The sequence below is a fragment of the Chiroxiphia lanceolata genome, chromosome 9 (assembly GCF_009829145.1).
Source record: "Chiroxiphia lanceolata isolate bChiLan1 chromosome 9, bChiLan1.pri, whole genome shotgun sequence".
Lineage (NCBI taxonomy): Eukaryota > Metazoa > Chordata > Aves > Passeriformes > Pipridae > Chiroxiphia > Chiroxiphia lanceolata.
The window spans coordinates 4,034,976-4,058,272 of NC_045645.1; the positions used below are offsets into that span (position 1 = coordinate 4,034,976).

Below are 23,297 nucleotides of genomic sequence, written 5' to 3' on the forward strand. Positions count from 1 at the left end.
GAGGCTCAGCCACAGCGCTGGTCCCCAGGCAGGGCAGACAAACGTCTCGTGGGGGCTGTGGGGCGAGATGAGGCGATGCAGGCTGAATGCCAACCCCTGACAGGGTCTGCCGGGCAGTTATCTCGGCTCGCACACGCACCCTGCACGCAGCCAGATGGGAGCTGGTGCGCTCTGGGCTGCTGATTGCCTCACCGGCAGCACCGGTGAGAGAGGACGCGGCTTCACGGGTGCGCTGACATGAACCGAGGGACGCGGGGTCGTGGGGGTACCGGGACTCAGCTGCCCGGCCCAGCTCCCATGGCGGCATAATCGCCCCTTGTTGAGACGGTACCTTCGCTCGCTGACGCGCTAGGAGCCCCCCAGGCCAGTGCCGTGCCCGGCTCACTGGCTGGCGTGCTCTCACCTGTCCCCCTGCACCAAACTTCTCCGGGACGCTCCACCCGTGTCCACACTCAGGGGAACCCCTGCCCCACTCGGGGCAGGGGACCGGGGGATCCCCGGCTCTGCCACCTACAGCCCCTCTCCCTTGCTCGTAGCGTGGGCAAGGCATAAGGGCGCCGTGAGGACGGGCAGGATTCTGAACTTTGCGATTCACAACTACTCCCCCTGGCCCTTCTCCCGCTCGCAGGGGAGGGCAGAGCCGGGCGCGGGGACCCCGCCGCGCTGCCCCGTCCCGTCCCGCGCGGGCTGCGAGCGCCGCCGGGGCAGCGGCACCCGCCGCCGCCCCCCCCCCCCCCCCCCCCCCCCCCCCCACGGCGGGGCAGCCCCGCGGGAGGGGGCGTGGCCCGGGCGGCGGCGGGGCCAATGGGGAGCGGCGGCGGTGCATATCAATGTGGGCCGGGCCAATGGGCGCGCAGCCATGCTGTTAACAGCTTAGGGGCGCGGGGCGGCGCAGAGCAGCGCTGCCGCCGCGGGGAGCGGAGCGGTGCCGGGTCCGCGCACCGCGCTCCCCGTGCCCGCCCCGGCCCCGCTGCCCCGGCCCGCCATGGCGGCGGCCGTGGACGAGAGCGCTCTGCCCTCTATCTCGACTTTTGCCAGCCTGATGCCGCTGGAGGAGCGGCCCGCCGACATGCTCAATGTAAGCACCTGGCAGCGGGGAGGGGGCGGCGAGAGGGGTTACGGGGCAGAGCGTCCCGGGCTGGGGCTCGGCCTGGCTTGGGGAGGGGGTGTGCCCACTCTCCCGCCGTCGGAGGGCGCCCCGGGGGCGGCGCGGCTCAGCCGGAGCGGTGCCGACCCGTCGGACGGGTTGGGGGGAGCCGCCGCCCCGAGCGGGAGGCGCGGGCCGCGGTGTTGGGGCGGCGGGTGCCGCCGCAACCGTCGCCCCGCCGGTCCTGACGCCTCATTTCCCCGCAGAGGATGCTACAGCAGGATGGCCCCGCTGCCGTCAAGCGGGAGGAGGACGACCTGGGCAAGTTCGTGGACTTGGACTTCATCCTGGCGCACACCAGCAGCGGCGGGCAGGCGCCGACCGGCCCCAACTACCCCCTGCCCGAGACCCCCGAGAGTTGCGGCACCACCTACGACAGCGACGGCTCGTACTCCACGCCGGGCAAGTTCCAAGCGCCTTACCCCGAGGGCCAGGGTCACAGCTACGTGGCCGAGCTGCTCACTCCGGACCTGCCCGGCCACTACGACCTGCAGCGCAGAGAATACACGGAGTTGCGGGTGCCCGGCGGCCCCCCACACCACCCCCACCCCCATCACCACCAGCCCCTCCACCCGGCCCTAGCCCGCCCAGTGCCTCTGGATCCCCCTCAGCCCTTCGGGCCCCGCATCAAGAAGGAGCAGCCGGAGGAGCGCGCCTGCATGCTGGGGATGCCCTCCGCCGAGTATCTGGGGCCGGGCGGCGGCGAGCACAAGCCACGCGTGGCGCCGTGTCCCGGGCCGGGACCGGTGCCGGGGCCGCCGCTGCCCTACCCGGGCTTCGCCCACGGGCGCCTGGGGCCCCCCGAGGAGCCGCTGCCTGGCGCCGATCCCCACCTCCTGGCCGACCTGCCGCCCCACTACGCCGTGGCCCCGCACCGCTATGCACCCCACTTCGCCCCCCAACCGCCGCCGCAGTTTCATGGACACTTCAGTGTTTTCAGGGAGCCCCTGAAGGGGCCGGGGCCGGGCCCGGCGGGGCTGCCCGGGCTGCTGGTCACGCCGCCCAACTCCCCGGTCCTGGATTACTTTCCGGCCGGGGCCGCCCCCGAGGACTGCAAGCCCAAGCGCGGCCGCCGCTCGTGGGCGCGCAAGCGAACGGCCACGCACAACTGTGAATACCCGGGCTGCGGCAAGACCTACACCAAGAGCTCCCATCTCAAGGCGCACATGCGGACCCACACGGGTAAGGGCGTGCCGGGGCGGGGACACGCACAGAGGGTCCCGGGTGGGGTTACCGGGGCACACGGTGAGACCCGCGAGCACGTTCCAACGTGATTCCGGGCGTGTGAAGGGGCGTCGGGGAATGGGCGGGGGGGCGAGTGGAGAAGACCCCCGTGGTCTGTCGGGGGTGCATGGTGGGTTCACCGTGATGGGGCTGTGTGGGGGCACCCCACCCAGAGCTACTCCGCAATTGGCGTGGGGCTGCATAGAGGGATTCTGTGGTTGGGACAGGGAGCAAGTGGGGATGGCCCCGAGAGTGCTCAGAAAAAACCCTGTGGTGGGGCTGGGCAGGGACACACAGGGACCAAGGCACACAGCAAGACCACCCCCACTTGCTGGCCCTGGGGTTTAGGGTTGCCTGAGGACGCAGGGCTTGGGGGCACATGGAGAAGCCCCTCACCTGGGCTAGGGGCAAACAGAGCAGGGAGACAGACTGGGGTGTATGGTGAGACCTCCTGGTCGAGCTGGGACATGGCACAAGGTGCTGCCCCATAGCAGGGACAAAAAGGGGAACACCCAAAGTTTGAAGTGGGGCAGGGGCACATGGAGGGGTGCTGCAATGGGAAAGGGATGCCCAAGGGATGGACCCCGTGTCAGGCACATGGGAAAGGGCAGGGAGATGGAGGACAGAAGAAAAGTGGGGCAGGCGGAGGTGCGTAGGAGGCGAGTTTGCAGCAGGGCTCCCCTTCTCCTAAGGATGGGGATGCTGGGCAGGGTAGCACAGGGCTGAAGGCACAGGGACACATGGGAGCCTATAAGCCCACTGACACCCCCTCTCCTCTGCAGGCGAGAAGCCCTACCACTGCACCTGGGAAGGCTGTGGCTGGAAATTTGCCCGCTCCGATGAGCTGACCCGCCACTACCGCAAGCACACGGGGCACCGGCCCTTCCAGTGCCACCTCTGCGAGCGGGCTTTCTCCCGCTCCGACCACCTCGCCCTCCACATGAAGCGGCACATGTGAGCGGGGCCACGGCCGGACTCAGTGTCCCCAGAGCCAGCTCACGGTGTAAATAGCGTCGGGCCAGGGATGGCCCTGGGGAGCAGCCTGACCACCCAGCCCTCTCTGCTTGTAGTTGATAACTAGTTTTCTCCTGCTCCTGTGAGAGCTGGGCCCAGCCAAGTGGTGGGGAAGGGCTGCTTTGGGATGTATATGGGGATCAGAGCTACAAGAAACACCTGCCCAGGCATCACCACTCAGTTCCCCATGCCTGGAGGGTCCCCCCCCCAGCAGGTACCTGGTGAGTGGAGGGGGGGGGGCTGGTGCATCAGGGATCTGTCCCCAGAGCTCCTGGCTTGTATTTGGCATCAGCTTAACCTTATTTCCCCCAAATTCTGGTGCCCCCCTGGCTCCGGGGACTGTGGTGGCTGACTCTGGCTGTGTTTTGGCTGGAGACCTGTGCCCGTTGGGTGCGTGGGTTGTGGTGCTGGGAAATGGGTTGCCGGTCTTCTCGGTTGTGGCCATCAGAACAAACCTCCTGACCCAGAAGCCCGGAGTGGATGGGGTGAGGGTGGGACTTGACTGGCTCGTGGCTATAAAGGTTTGCAGGGGTCGGCAGCACAGCATCACCTTGCACAGGGAGCGGGGATGCTCCCGTCACCAGCTTGGGACCCCGCCAGGCAGTCTAGTCCTGGCCATTCCCACAGTTTTCCACTCAGGAGCCTAAAATGGTCTCTCCCGTCTCTTGTTTGCTTTAATTTGTCTTGTTCTTCCCCTCAGGATGACACCAGGTACTGCTGTAGCTGCCTTCCCCATGCTGCTTTTTTAAATTTAGTGTGTAAAGGACAGTGAGTCCAGCTATGAATGCCCAGGTCTCTGCTATACTTGAAACTTTTGTAGAGGGGGAAAAAAAAAGCTCAAAAGAAAATGAGTCTTTTTATGTGCAGCTTCTGCAAAGCAAGTTGTAAATTAAACAAAGCAGTAATATATAATGTTTCTGGTTTTTTTAATATATTTTTTTCTTCCAGCTGGGAACACAGATGAGTCTCAGCTTTGGGAAGTGCACTGTTCCCGTCTGTGTATATTGTTAATTAACATTTCTCTGCTTGGGCACGTTAGGTCTCTTGCACTCTGAAATGTTACTTTTCTTTATATGCAAACTGTTGAAATATTGTGATCTGCTGTATAAAAATAAACAAGATGTAAACATGAAAGAGCCAGGAGAGTTTACTTTAAAGGTTTCTTCTAAGAAGAGAGGGTGAGGCTGGGCTTGTTTGTCAGTAAATATTTACATCGATGTTCATTTCTGCTTAAGTTAGCTGTGGAGGATCAATGGGGAACGCCCAAGCCTCGGCATCTGAGCAGCATCTCCTGTGCAACAACTCTTGAGTCACCCCACTTCCCCGTGCCTCAGTTTCCCTAATCTGCAGATGGGGCAATTGCGGCACCGGGATGGTGTGACTGGTCCTGCGGTGAGTCATCTCCAAGGGGAATGGCAGCCGAAACTGTACTGGGAGCCTTGCTGGTCCTGTCTCCTTCCTGAGCTGTCCTGTCCTGCTGTCCCCTGCAGTGGGAGCTCTGTAGTACTGACCTTGTGGTCACAACTGGGAGGGAGGTCAGTGTCAGCTGCCTGGTCCTGTGTGCTGTCTCTGCCGTCCTGGGGATGGCCTGGCAGCTTGGTGGGGTTCAGGTGCTGAGGTTTCCCTGCGTTAATAGGTGGTGACTCAGCACAAGCATGCTGGCAGGTCCCGAGCTCAGCAAGCAGGTCTGGCTCCATCCCTCCCTCCCACAGCTGATTACCTGTGATGCACGCATCCTTGTGAAGGCTGGGACTTGTCCAGACCTGACACCATGCTGGCAGTGCAGGGAGCACACTTAGAGGCAGGCTGTGTGGTGCCCTGGCCCAGGGTGGTGGTGGTGGTGGCTCCTTCTGTGCTTACCGCCACAACCTGCCAGCTGGCCAGGGCTGGGGGATGCCCTGAGGCTCCTTGCCCTGCAAGTGGAAATGGGATGTAGCTGTGCTGCCAACATGGGCTGGGCTGATCCCCCTCTGTCCTGCTGAAATGGGAATGGCAGAGCAGGGCTGATGTCCCGCTGAGAGGTGGCTAATGTTTTGGTGTTGGGCTCTGTCCTGGGCCCGGCGCCTGGCTTTGTGGTCTGCCCTTGAGTGGGTACAAAAGCATGGGTGACTCCAGGCAGGGTGACAGCAGCTTGGGATGTCATGTTTTGCCTGCAGGCCTGAGATTGGGACCATGGGGCTGCATCCACAGGTGTCACAGATCCATCAGGCTCAATCACTTGTCCTTTCCACTGCTGCCTCCACCCTCTGCTTGCCCCACTTTCTCAAAGGTGCCTGTGTGGGGTTGACAGTGCTGGGACACATGTGGCCTGTGATGAGGTACTGGGTACGTCTTGTTCCTGGGACTCCCAGGACCCAATGACAAGTACAACACCAGTGCTGTAGCTGGGACAAAACTTCTGCCTCTTCCCCAGAGACTCGTTAAAAACGTCACATGGAGGGAGAGGGAAAGGTGTGGGCTGTTTGAATTAGCGATGAGTCAGGCTGGCAAAGCCAGATGGGGAGAGTGCGTGCCTGTGTGTTTGTGTGCGTACAAGTAATCTCTGGCTTTGTGTTTTTATTATGATTATTATTTTTATTTCCAGGGGAACGATGAATTTCTCCAACCATCCTGTCCCACTGGAAAGGCTGGCTCTGCTGTCCTGTCCTCCCTAAGCATCTTGGGAACTGGAGTGACGGTTCGTGGCTGTTTTGAGCCTCGGCTCTGAGATCAGAGCACAAACCAGTTCTTCCTCGCCTTTCATCATCGCTGTGCCAGGGCAGGAGTGAGGTCCGGCTCTGCTGCCACTACCTTACGTGGAGGCAAGAGCAGGGGAAGGTGCTTTGGCTTCTTCTCCAAGCAGAGCTCCTCCAGGTTTGCTCCCTTGTGCCTAGGGCAAGGCACTCCATCAGGCACTGGATGGGGCACGGCAGTCAAATGGGCTGGCATGGCTGGGAACCTCACCTGGGGGAGGAGTGGCTGCAGTGGAAAAGGCAATTATGGTTAATTTGTTGTTAATAAAAAACACCCTCTTCCAATTGCCTGGGCTAAGATACACTCTCCATTGGAGGAGAGAGCCCAGTCCTGTCCCCAGCAAAACCTGCCCTGCAAAGTGATGAGGGCAGCAGGAAAACACCTTCAGCAGCACCAAGGGAGGCATGGCTGGGGTGCAATCCCTGCATGTGCACCCACAGTCAGCTGGAAAGCCCTGGGCCATATCTCTCCCTCCCTTTCCCACCTTGGTCATCTCCTGGCTAAAAGGACCCTGGAAACTGTGCAGAGGTCCCTGACCCCTTTGTAACTCGTAAAGAATAGCACCATGTTTTTTGGGGTGTGACCTGGCACAGAGAGGAGGCAAATGGGGAAAGAAAGCAGCAAGGCATGGAGAAACACCTTCCAGCAGAAAGGTGAGTCATGGCCACAGCATGGCCTGGCACCATGCAGTCACCTGCCAGCTGGGCTGGGGCCCTGGGGGTTTCAAAGCTGAAGGTAAGTTAAAGAGGAGCTCAAGTGAGTTTCAGTCCTCTGGGGATGACCCAGCTCATGGGGATCCCCCATGCTGCAGCCAACGGGTCACGCAGAGCTGGCCCAGGGTTGTAGGTCTGTAGGGAGGAGTGTTGCAGATCTGAGAGGGCTCCTTACCCAGCATTTGACCCCGGGGATGCTGCTGTCCACGGGGACAGCACAGAGTTGGGGCAAGAGTGCTATAGGATGGAGCCTGGGTGCTCCAGGGTGGGAGGGAGAGTTTGGGGGTGCTTGGAGGGGATGACACAGACCGTTCCTCACCATAACATGAGGTTCCCCAGGGCCAAGGCGTCCCTGCTGAAGTATGCTCATGTCTCCTATCGGAAGGGTAGTGGGAAGGGTCCCACCCCTGCCATGGGGGGAAGGTCCAGCCGTCTGCCCCTGCATTCGTGCCGCTTGGGGTGGGCCAGGCGCCACGATAACGGGGCTGTGGCTGTCACCGCACCCTTAGGAAACATTTGGCTTCAGGCACCTGAACCCACGGGGAAGCGATAACTTCCCGGCTCACTTGCCCTGCCTGGACCCACACCTGGCGCTGTCGTGCCTTAGTCATACACTGAGAGTTTTTCCACTGCCGGGCCCCAGATAACCTCCTCCCGCCCCACTGGTCACAGTGTTTGCACTTGTCCTCCTCCGCTGGTGCCAGGCTGGGAGACATGCACACCCTGAGCCCTGGTCTGGAGGCACGCACACCTCTGGCCTGGGGCCACCTTTGGTCATACATGGCAGCCAGGGCATGGGTAAAGGGCACGAGGTGGGTGAGGAGCTGGCCTGGAGGGGGCCAGTGCTGCCTTCCTGCCAGGGCTGAATGTGGGGGGACATCTCTCCCCCGGCTGCTGGGTGACGGTCAGATCTTCTGGCTTGGTACTCTAGACATCCCTGGCATCCAGGACAGCTGGAGGTGGGTGATGGTGTTGCAGTGATGCCAAAGCCCCAGAGCACAGAACCGCTGGGCTCCTCAGCATTGCTGGTTTTCCCTGACTTGCTGCATTCCCCGGGCTCTCCCTGTGCCCTGGCTAGGCAGGACCCTGGTGCTCCAGGAAGGTGACAGATCTGGGCACATGTCCCAGTGCAGGACTCTCAAGGATGGACCAGGTACGTGCAGGCTGACTGAGGTCTCCAGCCATGTCTCTTTGCTCTTTGAAGGCAAAGCTCTGGGATGCAGTGGCCAGAGGCAACAACTCCAGGTCCCCTTGAAGCAGTGCTAATCACTCCACTGATGACCAGGTTAGCAAAAGCACCAGCTAATGTGTTTCACCTGTAGGTCCATACAGCTCCTGGTGGGACATAGTCTTGAAGTGACACCCATGGTCACAGCTGCCCACAATCTCCACCATTCATGACATCAAAAAGCTGCTGCTCTGGGGAAATGAGCTCAAAAGTGCCGCAGGCTGTTTGTGGAAGAGGAGAGAGTTGATCATTGAGCACTGAGGCAGAGTCCTGCTGGGATAGGGCTTGAGCAGGTCTGGCCTACAAGGAGGGGATATAATCAAAAAACAGACACTGAATGGCCATCTGTCCCTGGTTTTTATTGTTGGGACTGGTTTTGTTTTCTGTAAGTGCTGTTTAACAACATGAATAGACTGTGAACGACCCGCCAGCAAGTGGCAAAAAGACTCTTCTGGTCTTGGGGGAGTGTGGACCCCACCTCCAGGTCATTTGTGGCAAGGAAACAAGGAAATGTGCTAGAAATTATTGGGAATGGCCACACAAAGTGATGGAGGAGGGCTTGGGTGGATGAAGCAGAGCTGAGGGAAAATAGGCAGTACAGGAGAAACCTCAGGATCAGCTCTTCCTTGTGGAAGAGCCAAGATGCTAAAGGACATCCTTGGCAGTGTGGAAGGCAGCAGAAAAGGAGTTAAAACACTGGGGACAACAGATGGTACTCTGGGGGTGCTACCAGTTCCCATTGTGGCACACTGGCACTGACTGGGCCCTGATGCAGAGGTAACATGCCAGTCTCCGTGGGAAGGGATTGTCAGCAGGATGGGAATGGTGGGAACTTCAGCACAGCCTGGCTGGCACTGGGGGACTCCACGCAAGAGTCACCCCATCACAGCAGGGTTCAGCTCATCCCAGGGCTGCACAGGAGAAGAGATTCCCCCAGAGACATCTCCTCTCCTGGGCTATCCAAGGTGGCTGGCAGATCCCCGTGCATCTCTGCCCTGCGCTGAAACCACCTGCTTCAGGCAAACTTCTGCCAGGCAACCCTGATGATGGCTCTGAAGTCCCTCCTGGCCCTTCACCGCTGTTTCCTCCCCCCTTCCCATTCTGCCATCTCTTTCCCCCCACAGCCAAGAGGAAACGGGACAGTCTTATCAATAAGACTTTCACTCCTGGCTGCCCCAGGTGAGCGCGGCCACTGTGGAGCGAGGAGCGGGAGGGCGAGGAGCGCACGGCCTGGAACACGAAGCCAGGCCGAGCATGCCGAGCGCACCATGCGGTGTTGGCACCGGGCTGGCACCCGGCACGGCGGGCGGGGACAGCGGCACGGGGCAGAGCTGCGGGAAAGGAGTCGGGAAAACTCTTGGAGAGCTCTGTGGAAAACTGGGCTCAGCCCCGGGGCCCCCGTCACAGAGGCCCCGAGCGAACGGGCACCCCTGGCCGAGGGTGAGGGGGGGAGCAAGGAGCGCACACGGGGCGACCCTTCCCCGCGGGCCGCGCTCGGAGCCGCCGCTGGGGCGCGGCTGTGCTGCCACCTCCTGGCGCGGGAGCGAGCCCCGCCCGCAGCGAGCTTTGCGCCCCGAGCGGAGCCAGAGCTGCCGGGCCCCGGGTGGGTCCCGGTGCGGCCGCGGGGGAGGCAGCGCGGGCGATCCCGGTCCGGGGCGGCCGCGACTTGCCGAGAGTGGGTCTCGAACCCGCGTCCCTCCGCGCTCGCCCCCGCGCGGTGCGTCCCTCAAAGCGCTCCGGGCACTTCCGGGCGCCCGTTGGCGGGAGCGGAAGCGGCGCTGGCCGGGCCGCCGCGGCGGTCGCACGTCCCGGTGGCCGCGGAGCCGGCGCCGGTGGGTGCGCGGGGCCCGCTCGGGGCCCGCTCGGGGCGGCGCGGCCGCGGCCGCTCGGGGCGCGCCGAGTCCTCCCCGCCCTCCCGCAGGCTCCCCGGGACCCCGCCGCGGGGCCGCGGGCCGCGGCCGCGGCGCGCGCAGCCCCCGGGACCCGCCGGGTGCAAGGCCCCGTTGTTGGGCCTGGCGGGGGGATGGGAGGCGGCTGAGGGGGGTGTGTGTCTATGTGGAGCTGCGCGTGTGAGTGTGTGTGTGCACATGTAGGCGTGTGTGTGAGCGGATATACGTGCGGGTACGGGTATGCACACACACACGCGCGTGTCTGTGTGCGCCCGCGGTGCCCCCGAAGGAGTTAACCCCGGACCCCCGGTTTCCCGCCCTCCCAGAGCTGGAGGGGACGGACAGGACGGCGCAGAGAAGGCCAGAGGGCAGGCGGAGAGATGGCGACGGGGGCAGATGTACGGGACATCCTGGAGCTGGGAGGCGTGGAGTCGGAGAACACGGGCACCATCAACAAGAAGGACATCATCAACTCGGATAAGGTGAACTGCAGTGTCCCGAGGGGCTGCTGCGTGTTTTGTGGGCACTGACCGACCTTGTGTGTGGTGTTTGGGGTGAATATCGGGAAAAAGGGTGGAATAAAGTGTGTTCCTACCATAGTCCATTTATAGTTGTGCTTTCTAGGAGTGTCAGGAAACGTCTGGAGGGCCCCAGTCTTGGGTTCCCGGTGTTCTTAGTTAACTGTGCTGTGGGACTTGGTGTGAGATTTAAGCTGGAGCTGTGTAAGTGGTGTCCTGGTAAGATGGGCCTGGCCCTAGGACATTTTCAGCTGTCGCTAAAATTCCCATTTTGCCAAGTGTGTTTACCATCTAACCTCCCCAGGCAGATGGAAATAATATAACACAGTCCTGCTTTAGAAGAGAGAAAACATTGTCTGAGTTAATGGTAAATGTCTTCCAACCGAGGGAGCATTCCCTGTGTGGGGAAGGTGTGTGGCTGGGCTTTGGGACAACTGGGATGTGTTACCTGGGAATGTGGGCAAGTTAGTAAACTCTGTTAAGGCTGTGAGATGTCCTTTGATGAGTTCTGTGTGGTAATATGCTATGTTATCTTGTTGCCTTCTGTATTTTAAATTCAGGCAAGGTCTTGGGTGTCCCATGTTTTGCAAGGTGTTGGGAAGGCCCATTCCCGAGTGTTTATGAGCTGTGGAGGTGTTTGGAAGTGAGCCCAGGGAGATGAAATCGCCAGGAGCCCTCTGGTACAGAGATGGTCTGGTTTGAAGTCAAGTCTGTGTGTTTGTTTGGGAAAAAAAAAATCAAAACAAAGCTAAGCATAGGCAACCACCCCATCCCTAAAGCACTTCCTGGCTGTCATTGTTTGCCTCCACTGGAAGGTTTGTCTCTGAGGAGAAGCACTGTGCTTTCATGGCTGCCTTGTTAGGGGTAGGACACACAGGATCATTAGGGTGATGGAAAACCCATGAGTTTCAGTCATTTAAAGACTGAAATGTAAAATGCCCAGTTATCAGCTGTGGTGGTTAGCAGCTCGTTGTCTGGGTTCAGCTTGGGGTGTTGCCACTGAGTGCTCGGGGTTGTGGGTTCTTTGATTTAAATGTGTTTGTCTGTTGACCAGCAGAGAGCTGAAGGAGCACTGGTGCCTTTCTTTTTGGAGCAGAGAATAAGATCTCTCCTCAGATTTACTGTAATGGAGAGAGAGAGAGGAAGGGGAGATGCAGTGAGAGATTTTGGGAGGAATGCAGGAGGCCACTTGATGCCGCCTGAGTGAAACATTCTGAATTTCTACAAAGTACAGAAACTAAGCCCAACCCAAGGTATGAGCTGTTATCACGTGGAGAGCACATAGTTGCTGATAACAGTGCAGCACTTGCTCAGGAAATAGATCTGCTTTCAATTAGAAAAGAAGCAGATTGATGTCTTGAAATCAGGAGAGAACCGTGAAGTACTTTCCAGTCCATTAGTGACTGAGAATGTTAAATAAAAATTACTAGGCATAAAAAGATTTAAATCAGCAGGACCAACTAATTTGTTCTCAACTCCTAAAGAGCTGGGTGAGCTGCTCTCTGGCCTGCTGATATTAACTTTTAATAAATCTGGGAACTTTGGGGGGATTCCAGAAGGCTGTCTTCAAACAGGGTGTGTGGTGACCCATGGGTAAGTGCCTGGGTTGGCCTTACATTGCTCCTGGGCAAAGTGATGGACACACCAGGAGAGAGGTGTTTGATTAGGGATGAAAAGGTGCTGATATAATGCATGTCTGTCATGAAGTTTTATGGAAAGTAGTTGTAGTCCAAGCTGACAGGTTATTGTTTTTTCAATGGGATCTTGAATTTGCTTGATAAAGGTGACTGTGTGGATTTAACACAATTTATGATACAGTGTTAGTTTTATCAGAAAAATATTCTGATTTGAAAGTTGGTGGTGATCTGGTAAACAAGTATGTAATAGTAGTGACGTGACTACGATTATAGAGATGGTACAGTGAGACCAAATGCTCAGTAAATTTGTCCCACTTAAATAAAGTGTAACTTCTTAGTGTGGCTGTTACTGTATCTACCTGAACCTGAAGCCGATGATCTCATAAAGTTGTATGTGTGGTGTGAGTTGAACTGTATCTTAGAAACCATCAGTTCTGACAAGGTAGGGGCCAGATTGAGTCGTGTACCCTGAATTCCTTGTATGAAGAAACTATGTAAAAAACCAATTGTTTGCTGTATAAATGGGAGAGCTGAGTTGGGACTGGAGAGTTTTTGTAGGTGGTACAGGTAGTTTTGCCGAGGGGCTGCTGCAAGGGCTTGATCACAGCTGGTAAAAACTGAAGGTGCTGCAGAACAAAGAGACAAAGACTAAGAGGGGCTGGGAAGACATTTCTTATTATCTTCTCTAAAAGGTAGAGAAGCACTTAATTAAATGCATTAATACCTCTGTATGAGGACCTAGTGCTTACCTAGAAAGAAAAGACTTGTTGCACCAGCCCCTGAAAACTACATCCAGATGTTCAGCTTGGAATTTAAGTGTGTTATCAGCAACAGCAAGTGTCTGAGTACTGGTGAGTGCTATCGCTGAAAGTGGGAACATTTTGTCTGTCAGTGTCTTCCACCAGGAACAGGCACTTTCCTGGAGAAATTCAAGGTGTCTAAACCCAGATAAAATTAAAAACCATCACAGGACACCAGGTTATATAGTTTAATGTTCCTTCAGGAATTGCTACTTCTCAGTCTAAAATGCAGTTCTTTTGTTTCAGAAAAAATCCAAGAAATCCTCAGAGACGTTGACGTTTAAGAGGCCAGAAGGAATGCACCGAGAAGTTTATGCACTTCTCTATTCTGACAAGAAGTAAGAGCTTATGGTCATCTGTGCAAGTTGTGGGGTGGCCTGGGCTTTTGGTGGCAGGGCAGTGTCCTCTTGAAACCAGGCGCAGTCTCTCTTCCCAGATTGATTCCCCTTTTGTGCTTGGCCCATGCTTGTGCCCTTCCCTAAGACAGTCATGGGGAGTGTCTGTCTTCTCTCTTCTAAATTTGAGGGGTTTGCTTGATGTAGGAAAGGAATTAGATACAAGCACAATAGTCTAGTGCAGTGTTCTTACCCTCTGTTTCTAATTCTCTCGGTCTCAACTGGGAACACTATCCACTTTTATTTCTGCAAAAAGAGTTCTGCAGCCTGTATTTATTATTTGTTATGGATTGTGCCCTTGCCTCAGAGGTCTCTTGCACAGTTTATTTTTCAGATGGTTCTGTCAAACCCATCTGTGCTGTGTATTCTGTCCTCTGATGAGGAAAGCATTGCAGTCTGGGAAGTGCAGAACTTGGAATAAAGCCTTAACTTGGGTTTTCCCACCTTAAACATTGTGGTGGCAGATTCCACTCTGAATCTGAAATCTCTTTGGGTTTCTCTCGGGCCACTCCTTGCTCCTCATCAAGCCAACACTTTTCTCCACCACAGGGATGCACCTCCGCTGCTGCCAAGTGATACAACTCAGGGTTATCGAACAGTCAAAGCAAAACTGGGGTCCAAGAAAGTCCGGCCTTGGAAGTGGATGCCTTTCACCAATCCAGCCAGGAAAGACGGAGCAATGTTCTACCACTGGAGGAGAGCAGCAGAGGAAGGGAAGGACTACCCTTTTGCCAGGTTCAATAAAGTAAGTGGGAGCACTTTCAAACAAAAGCATATAAATAGCAGCTGGAAAATACCCTTCAGTCAGCTTCTTGACTGTCCAGAGAGGAAGTTGGTTCTTTCAACAAGTGAAGGCTGTGTTAGGTTTGGTAATTGCATTTTAAATTGCAGCATGGCCTGCAGCCATGTGACCACAGACTCCAAATCATTCAAGGGAAATGGGCTCCATGTGTGGTCAGAGCTTGCTGGAGCCCCCTGTGTTTCAGGTGTGCAGTCACTGATTTGGTGAGGAGGCACTCTACCATCTCTCTCAGTTCCTGACCAACATCCTCCCCCTGATTACAGCCTCAGGGTACTCAAAGATATTCTATTCTGAGTGAGACATTAAAGTCATAAGTCTTGTTATTTTTCCCAGTATGAAAAAAATTGCCAAAAAGCTGGCTTGCAACCTTTTGGCCAGATTCCAGCACAGATGCTGAATTACGTTGTGTTCCCTCTGAAATTGCTCTTGTGGTATCAGTGTGGTGCAGTACCCTGTTCTTTGCATCTTATATTAAATTGTCACAATGTGTTGTTGTAATCTCCTGCTGTCTTTTGTCCCAGATGTATCTGCTTTGAGTGGCTGGACCTTTCATGTCTATGCACAAAGAAAAGTACATCAAGATTTATACTTCAAAGCCAGGACCTCCAAAGTTAGGAAGGAGTTAGGGTGCCTCCATAATGTAATTTAACTCCCTTCATGATGCAAATCTGAAAGGGTAAAAAAAAGCATGTGCTAACATGATTCCACAAAAGCTCTGCTTGTGTGTAACCGTATACAATATTTTAAGTTTGTAACCCACAGAGCATCAGCTCTAACAAAGCTTGGCTTCCTGCAGAGTTAAGTGGTTGGTTGACCTTATATGTTAGAAGGCTCAAGCTCTGACTGATGCTTTTCCTCTTGCTGGGACATTGGTAAGAGCCTCCTGTGGTATCTCTTCTCTGATGTCTGGGGTGGAAGTCTGAAGTATGACTCACTTAGTCAAGGCACCTACCTAGCTGTCTGAGTGAAACTTTGTGAGGCTAATTGTCTCCAAGACTTTACTGCTGCAACTGGCTTTGGCTGAGTTCAACTGAGTTTATCAGAGGAGGCCACACATGGGTGTTGTAATTATACAATTCTCGTTTCCTTAACTTTATCAGGTACTGTGAATTGACAGACAGAAGAGCCTTCAGCAAGGCTGTAACCTTTAGATTAGTGGTACAGACCTCTGCCATCTGCACAATCACATAATACTAGGACCAAGTTGTTACCCTTGTGGTTCTGTAGTTAAGAAGGTCGAAGGCAAGATGAAGAGTTTTGCAGATATTTGCTGTGTTAGGGGAATTTTATTTAGTTTTCCAGACTCTTTAGTGGGTTCTTTCTCTCATACTTGATAGCTTTGCCTGAATCTCTCACTCCCCTTGGCATGAGGCTATTTTCCTGTGTAGTCTGTCCTGTTGGTCGCTCAAGCTACTTAACCCAGCTCCTGAGTCACTGCTCAGTTGCTTCCCTTTTGTCTGTGCTTCCAGTCTCCAAACCAAATCCCTCCTCTTCATTGTGAGATCCAAAATGTAAGCTTGGGTTTCACCGTGTACACGGAGCCTTGTTTCAGGGTGTGAAATAGAAGTATGAAAGCAGCTTTCCTGGTGTTAGAGCAAAGCCCTGTCTCAGCTGATATTCTTTTTCTGGCTACCATCAGTAAAGGCTTAGAGAAAGAGCATGAGAATGGGGCAAATATATTTTTTCCTAGCTTCTTGTGGTCTTTGGCTTAAGGATTTCTTAACTTGGAATTTGTGTTTAATAATTCTTGCTAGGTATGTTCAGGGCAGAAAGCTGCTCTTTGAATATCCCATGGTAATGAGTTCTTCAGGTTAATTTTGTGTGGTGTGCAATGGTGCTTTCTTCTGCTCATTTCAAACTGCTGCCTTGAGGTTTCATTTAGTGCCTCTGAGATCTTGTGTTACATAACGTAGTAAATGGTCCTTGCTGTGTACTGTGTTTTCTGTAATTTGACATGCCCTCCTGTGCACTGTCTCACCCTCGTTGTTCTCAAATATCCTTTCTTTTGAAATGGGTGGACTAGGAGTGAGTGTTTCACTTATGAAAGCATGGTGGGTTTGTACGTGGGCTGTGTTTCTCTATTTCCCTCATCATTCTTACTGTTCACTTTGTCTTTTCACCACTACTAGGCATTGTGCTGATGTTTTTTTACAGAACTGTCTCATGGCTCCAGGATCCTGAGCAGTTTCAGCTAGTTTAATGCTCATCACTGTGTGAGTTTATAGTGTAAAATGTTGGACTGAGAGAGGTTTTCTGGGCCATTGAATCCTCCTCTTGGCTCTTTTGGGTCCTGCCACCGTCCAGTCCCTTTCATAAACTGATCAAGTTCCTTTTGAAAAGCACTTGGCTTTTCCTGCCCCTGTGCTTCCTTGGGAAGCTGTTCCAGACTGTCTCTGCTCCATTTCATTTCCAGGTTAAATTTTCCATGTTAAATTGGCATTTCTTTGCAAGTCAGTTTCTTTTGTTCTTATTTCAGTTGTTCTTTTCTTCCCAGGGATGTTCCTTTCGTTTCATCTCGCATACTTGAAGTCTGCAGATTCCCTTCCACACTTCCTTTGCAAGGCTGCTTTCTCTTCCAGTCTGCTGTGGGAAGACAAGCTCTCCACCCCATTTTTCATCCTCGTTGCTCTTCTCTCTACTTGTTTCCACTTCAGTTCATCTTTCCTGACCAGGGATCAGTAGTGTTGTAGTTGGTATTCCTACCAGTATTCTTGTTGTGCAACTGAAACACTGCTGGTTTCTGCTGGAAATCCCTCTCTGGGAGTCATATTTGCCTTCTCATGGTCACATTGCATTCGAACGTGTAGTCATCCCATGGTGGGCTCAAGCTTTCCATCTGTTTCCACCTTCTCACTTCTCACCTAAGCAGCCATTAGTGGGGGCTGAGGAAGTGTTATGGAAGAGTCTTTGCTCTTGTTGCACTCTTGTCTGGTGAGGCGTCTGCCACCTTCCCTTCCATCCACCGCAGAGGGCCATGCTTGCTCTTCTCATGTGTGTGTGCTACTCGAGAAATTACTTTGTTTCATGATGTGCATGGGACATCCTTACAGTGTCTGGTAGGATGGCACATTGCTCCTGGTGGAAGTGGGGCTTGAAGGTTGAGTTGCAGTGCATCCCCAAGAGATATGCTTTGGGCTTCTTGTGTCTAAGTGAGGGAAGAACAGCAGTAGACCTGAAGAGGCTGTTATTTGGAGGCTCAGAAATGCTCCTCAGAGACGTTCATGAGCGTAACTTTCCTGGTGTAGGCCATGGGGCTGTAGAGGTGTTGAAGCACATGTGCTGCTCACATGCACACCATGTTTTCTTGTGGAGGCAGGATCTCCTCAGGCTGAGCAAAGTTTTACCACAGGAGTGGTGGGAGGGGGTAAGGGGGGGAAGCACAGGCTTGTTTACACTTTTGCTTTACCACATGCTAGGGTTTCCCCTAATATACTAAGTATTTTTACTGTTCCTTTAGTACTCACGTGATACTTGTGTTCTGGATAGAGCCCTTGCAGAGCAGTTCCAGGCTGAGGACAGTGGTGTGGGCTTGGCCTTTTAGGCACCTTGGGACACTGAGAATTGGACTGTTGTTTGGCCCTGTGGCTCTGCTGGAGAAAGGGTGGATGAGGAAGAGAGACAAAGTTGTTTACCAAGTTTATGGCCCTCACTTGTACAGTACTCAGCAATTCAGATCTTCCTGGTGCTGTCTGCACAGAACATGAAAGGAGCAGTTGAGTATCAAAGCAGAAGGTGTGCGAAAGGCTGGGCACTACTGCTCCTTGCCTTTCCTGTTCATCCCGTACAAGTGAGTGTGTCCCAACCCAAGAAAAGAGTCAACTGTCAGAGCAGTTTACGCCAAGGTATTGATGTTGCTGTATGGGAGGAATGCAGGGAGGCTGGCTGAACCTTGGTTTCACTGTCGTGTTGGCCTGATAATTTTGAAACCTATAGTCAGGATGTGGCTTGCTGACCTCTGCCTGTGTCAGCAACCTGAAATTGGTTTCAACCTTCCAGGTTGTAGTTCCTGGTTGGCTCCCCAGAATGTCATGTTTATGGCCCCATGTTTATGGGGCTCCATATCAAGTCCTCTGCCTGCTCGTCATGTTTCCTACCCTGAGGACTCGTTGCTCAGGGTCATGGCAGCCCCTTCCTGTCAGTGCCGTGCTCATGTTCTTGGCTCAGGTAATCCCGGCCCTTACCAGCTGGCACCGAGGAGGGCAGTGCCGCAGGAGAGCTACCGTGGTTTTCTTTTCTCTACACAGACAGTGCAGGTACCTGTCTACTCGGAGCAGGAGTACCAGATGTATCTCCACGACGATGCGTGGACCAAAGCTGAGACAGACCACCTCTTTGACCTGGCTCGGCGCTTTGATCTGCGCTTCGTGGTCATTCACGACCGCTACGATCACCAGCAGTTCAAGGTGAGTCCTGGGGGCCAGGGTGCTCCTAGAAACCTGCTGCTATGGCATGTGCAGGGCTTTCTGCACTTAAAAGACCAAATTACCCTTTGTATCAACTTCATTAGGGGAAAATAATGGATTATTGGCAGCAAGGAATATTGAATTTCCAGCACAGGGCATTGCTGCTTGCTTTGTTTGTAATTAAATCCACTGTGACTTGTGCTCATTCCCTGTTGTGTTTTATTAGAAAGTTAGAAGGTTTGCACCTGCCAGGAGAACAGCTCGTTGTTCCTTGAAGGTAAGGCAGCTGGGGAGTTTGTTTAGCTGAGTAGGCTAGGTGTTTTGGATTCCAGCCTAGGCCCTTGGAGAAGAGTCTGCTAACGAATGCTGGGGATTGGGACTTTCCCTGGTACTGCTCCTGATTTATGGTCTGACCTGGTGGGGGTTTCCACCATCTCTGCTGTGAAACAGGGACCATCAGTGGTCTGGAAATGCAACCCTGGTGTCATAATCTTAAATGTCCTATGGACTACTGGTTCCATGCTTCCTGGTGACGTAGGGGAAGATGTGACTTGTACAGAACAGCTCCAAATGCTGGAGCTTTTTCTTGCCCTCTGAAATGCTCACATGAAGAGCCTCTAGCAAAATGAACTAACAAGAGTCTGCCCAGCTGGGCAGCCCAGACACCCTTGGTGCTTGTAGTAATGGAACACAGCTCAGGCTCTGTGATGATGGGCAGTGAATTGTTGCAGCTGATACCATCTTGGTTGTGGCTTGAATGACCATTGTCTGGAGCAACTCAGAGACCTCCTGTGCATTTGTTGCAGTTTCCTGCTGGAAGGTTTTCTCCTCTCTACTCTCTTTGCATCCTTTTATCTGGGGGTACTCCACTGCTGTGTTGTCTCTAAGCCTGCAGTGGAATTGTTGGACCCTTTGAGTGGTGTTTTTAAAGCAGTAGCTGTGAACCCATGACAGTTAATTCACACAGCTCACTGAGAAACTCCTCCTTCCCTGTCGTTCCTCCAGCAGTGGCAAAACTTCCTGCTGGTCTTGCTCCCAGGCATTGTGTCTTGTATTGTATCTGACATCCTTCAGCCAGTGGTCCTTGAGTGGCTACTGCACAAGGTTTTGTTTGGTACTTCCATAATGATGTACTTCCTGTGATGTCTTCCACAGAAAAGATCAGTGGAGGACCTGAAGGAACGATATTACCACATTTGTGCCAAGCTGGCTAATATTCGTGCAGCTCCAGGCACAGACCTGAAAATCCCAGTCTTTGATGCTGGCCATGAGAGACGAAGGAAGGAGCAACTGGAAAGGCTTTACAATAGGACACCAGAGCAGGTAACTTGGGCAAGAGAGCATCACTCCTCCAAAATATTTGTAAGTTGAGTCAGTAGGTGCATGATATGGGCCAGAGGGTGGGAAAGGAAAAGAAAGGCTGGACAGCAAAAGAGCAATACCTGAGTACTGCTTTTGTTGTTGGATTAATGTCAATTTAAGGGGTATAAAAGGACAATAACTGAGAAATCTGACTACACAGGAGAAAGGGCTATGTGAGCAGAGTTATGGTCTCTGGTAACTGCCAGGACCTTGTCAGTGACACTTATTGGACTAGTCCTCTGGATAGAAGCAAATTCTCAGATCAATGCCCTCATGAGTCCCAGAATCTCGTGAGGAGAGAATTATTTCCTTGAGAGAAAAAGTCTTGCCAGAAAACATCAAAACCTGTAAATCTATATGTTTAGTTCTCCTCTTTATTGAAGCTATGTAGTAGTCCCACAGTTTAAAGGTTAAGAAACTGTATGGTCCCCAAAGGCTGGGGGAGAGCATCCTTTTCAGTTAGTAGTTCCCTCTACGGACAAGTTCATGCGTGTAATTACTCTGCTTGTGCCTTCCTCATTGACAGGTGTCAGTACTAGGCATAGCTGCTCTAGGTTCAGTTTGCTGTGTCTGGGAAGGGAAGCCAGCTTTTCACAATGCTGCATTTTGCAGCTATGGCGTATTTGGACTTTTTTATCCATCTGTCTGTGCTCTTGGTCTCTTTGGAGATGGGATTAGTCATTTATGGATGCTGATGTAGGGAGCATCATGGATGTTGTGATACAGCACCTGCCAGATTGTAGAGTGGCATTGCCATGGACGCAGGGTAAGGTTATGGAGCATAATGTGCTCTACAAGTCCAAAATGTGTAAGCAGGAGTATAAAATCATTCCCAGGCTGGCCTGGGGCACAACTGTAATCGGTAGATGGCCCCCTTGACTTGCCAGGCTTCCTCTGCTCTCTGATTGCCTTGTCGTTCTCTGGTCTGCAGGTGGCAGAAGAAGAATACCTCATCCAGGAGCTCCGCAAAATTGAAACCAGGAAGAAAGAGAGAGAAAAGAGAACCCAAGATCTGCAGAAGCTCATCACAGCTGCTGACACCACCACTGAGCAGAGGCGTGCCGAGCGCAAGGCTCCCAAGAAGAAGCTGCCACAGAAGAAGGAGACAGAGAAGCCTGTAAACACTTCTCTCTTTTTTCCTTCTTTTTTTTTTTTTTTTTTTTTTAATTTCCCCTGTTTATGCTCTGGCTGGGTGATGTGTTTTTCTTCAGCAACCCTACAGGGATCAGACCCTTTTTGGGCAGGGGGAACAACTGCTGGCTGCCTTCTGGCAGATGTTTTTTTGGTTGCGTCTTTGGGAGGCAGATTAGTGTAAGACAACCATTGTCAGTGTCCTCTGGTGTGCTCTCTGTCTCTCTCCCCTTTGAAAAATGCTACTTTAAGTCCTGTTTATCTTTCCTTCCCTGAGAAATGAGATGAAATGATGCCAGCCATTCATGCATCATGGCAAGGAGAAACATCTATCTCCCTGCTTCTCCCAAGTGTATTCTGTTACTGCTCTGTAGGATTGGCCCACATACCCATTGTCTTTCACCTGCCTTCTTTTTCTAGTCCAAGTTTTCCTCTCCTCCCCATCTCCTGAGTCTCAGCAGCATCTCCCCAAGTTCAGTACATGCCCCTCTCCTGATCCTCAGCTGCGATCAGAGCAGCCCTGCTGTGGGACTCTTGTATTCTGGGACCTATTGGTATTTCTCCCTGAGCTGAGCTGAAGTCTAAGGAGTCCAGAACACAGGTTTCAGTTCACATTTGATGCTACCTCAGTTTCCCTTTCTGGAAAGAGGAGGACAGCATGGACTGATCTAAATTCAGCACTTTCAGTAGGAAAGGGCTGTTAAAAAATCTCAGATGTTTCCAGTGAGTCCCTGGGAATTCCTGTCCATTCACCTTGTGAACAGAGAGCACTTTTCTCCAAAAGGTTCTATACAGGGAGGGGAGAGAAGTAGTGAATGCTAGACAGTTTTTTCTTGAACTGTGCCTAATGGCCACCACTTCCTCAAAACACTCTTTCAGTATGTTGTGTCCCTGCTATGTGATGAATATAGTATCACTGGGCACCTCGTGCCTTGGATTCCCTTGAGGGTTCATCTGGGAAAGCTCAGCCATAGCTGACATATCTCCTTCTAAAGAAAGCAGTTCATTGATGGTGGTAATGAAAAAAGAGGGCTAGAGAATGGGGCTGGAAAGATGCTGAGGATGCCAAGGCAAGGGAGTCCACCCCTAAATGTTGGCTGGTGCCTGTCTGCAGGCACGTAGTGGATGGGCACGCCAGGGTGGGCAGAGAAGCAGTTTCTGTTGTTGCACTAGCATCATTTCAACCATGACAGAGTCCATTAGGAGTCAATTACCAACTATAGCCGGGAAATGTTAAGAAAAAAATGGCATTTTAACTAAGAATTTGAATAGGGAGCTGCATCAGCATCATTTCAACAAAGGAAAATCATTTACCAAAGAGTCAATTGAGGTTGAAGCGTTTACAGCATGTACAGGCTGTACAGGCACACGAGGCAAAAGAACCCATTTAATTGCTTGTGTGCCGAGCGGAGTGGGCTCAACTGAGGCAACGACGCTGGTTTACCCTCACTGCTTCTGTCAGGATGTTCAGCAACAGGCTGAGGGGCAGAGTTCGGGGAGTCTGACAGCCAGCCTTCATCCAAAGGAAACAGAGAGGATTGGTTTTTGATTGCAACCTTGTTTGTCTCTTAATAATGTGAGCAGGGAAGGCTATATCCTACCACAGATCAAAGTGATCTCTGCAAGTTCATGGGCCCTGTTGGTACTTAGAGAATACCTTTTCCTTCATGGTCCTATTTAGGACTCTCTTCCTGGGCCCTCTGTTTATTTGACCAACAACAGATAACTGAAATAATCTTAATGCCTGGCCACCTCAAGACCAGGACACAGAGATAGCTGATAGAGATGTGAGAGTCATTGGCAGGGAACTTTAGAAATCAAGTCACTGCATTTCAGCATCTCTTATGATCTTGGGGCAGCCCTGCTTGTCTCAGCCCTGTCTGGAACAAACAAAGAACAAGCTGCAGGGCCTCTCTGCAGAGAAATGTGGGAGCAGCAAGGCAAATGATGTCTCTAGAGAAACTGGGAGATTTGAGGTGGCTCTTCCTTTTGGAAAAATATGGTTGTGCATGTGTTTTGCAGAGGTTGTGGCTATTCTTAGGTTGAATCATGAGCATTGTTTACCCATTCAGGGGACCCCACCCCATTCAGTGCACAGGGCCCTCTAGATAGCCTGATTTAATAGTTTAAAGGTTTGTTCACCTTGTGCTTTGCTCAGCAGCACAGACTTTTTAAAGACTTTTTATTTCTTTCCATTTTGTTGAAATGCAACTAAATGCCATAGTGTTAGGAACAACAGCATTGGAATTTTGCTGCATTTTACTGCTATGCTTAAAATGTGAAGTGAGTAAGAAGGAAAAC

General features: G+C 53.1%; 2 protein-coding genes and 1 long non-coding RNA gene across 4 annotated transcripts in view; all 3 read left to right on the top strand.

Moving 5' to 3' along the window:
* Positions 1 to 903: 903 nt before the first annotated feature.
* Positions 904 to 4,519, top strand: LOC116791234 (Krueppel-like factor 2). The gene is made up of 3 exons (XM_032697035.1): positions 904 to 1,078; positions 1,354 to 2,329; positions 3,154 to 4,519. Exons 1-3 carry the CDS (start codon positions 986 to 988, stop codon positions 3,327 to 3,329), a joined length of 1,245 nt encoding a protein of 414 aa, XP_032552926.1. The 5' UTR covers positions 904 to 985; the 3' UTR covers positions 3,330 to 4,519.
* Positions 4,520 to 5,661: 1,142 nt separating this feature from the next.
* LOC116791235 lies at positions 5,662 to 6,402 on the top strand. Its single transcript, XR_004358656.1, has 2 exons — positions 5,662 to 5,836; positions 5,970 to 6,402. It is a non-coding gene; the product is annotated as an uncharacterized LOC116791235 (long non-coding RNA).
* A 3,422-nt stretch (positions 6,403 to 9,824) lies between these two features.
* Positions 9,825 to 23,297, top strand: part of DMAP1 (DNA methyltransferase 1 associated protein 1) — a 30,697-nt gene continuing 17,224 nt past the window's right edge. For both annotated transcript variants that reach the window (XM_032696810.1, XM_032696811.1), the window contains exons 1-7: positions 9,825 to 9,891; positions 10,275 to 10,430; positions 13,150 to 13,241; positions 13,848 to 14,043; positions 18,345 to 18,503; positions 19,659 to 19,826; positions 20,797 to 20,982. In XM_032696810.1, coding sequence (XP_032552701.1) covers positions 10,329 to 10,430; positions 13,150 to 13,241; positions 13,848 to 14,043; positions 18,345 to 18,503; positions 19,659 to 19,826; positions 20,797 to 20,982 — 903 coding nt within the window. In that variant the 5' untranslated portion in view covers positions 9,825 to 9,891; positions 10,275 to 10,328. The remainder of the gene's footprint in view (positions 9,892 to 10,274; positions 10,431 to 13,149; positions 13,242 to 13,847; positions 14,044 to 18,344; positions 18,504 to 19,658; positions 19,827 to 20,796; positions 20,983 to 23,297) is intronic.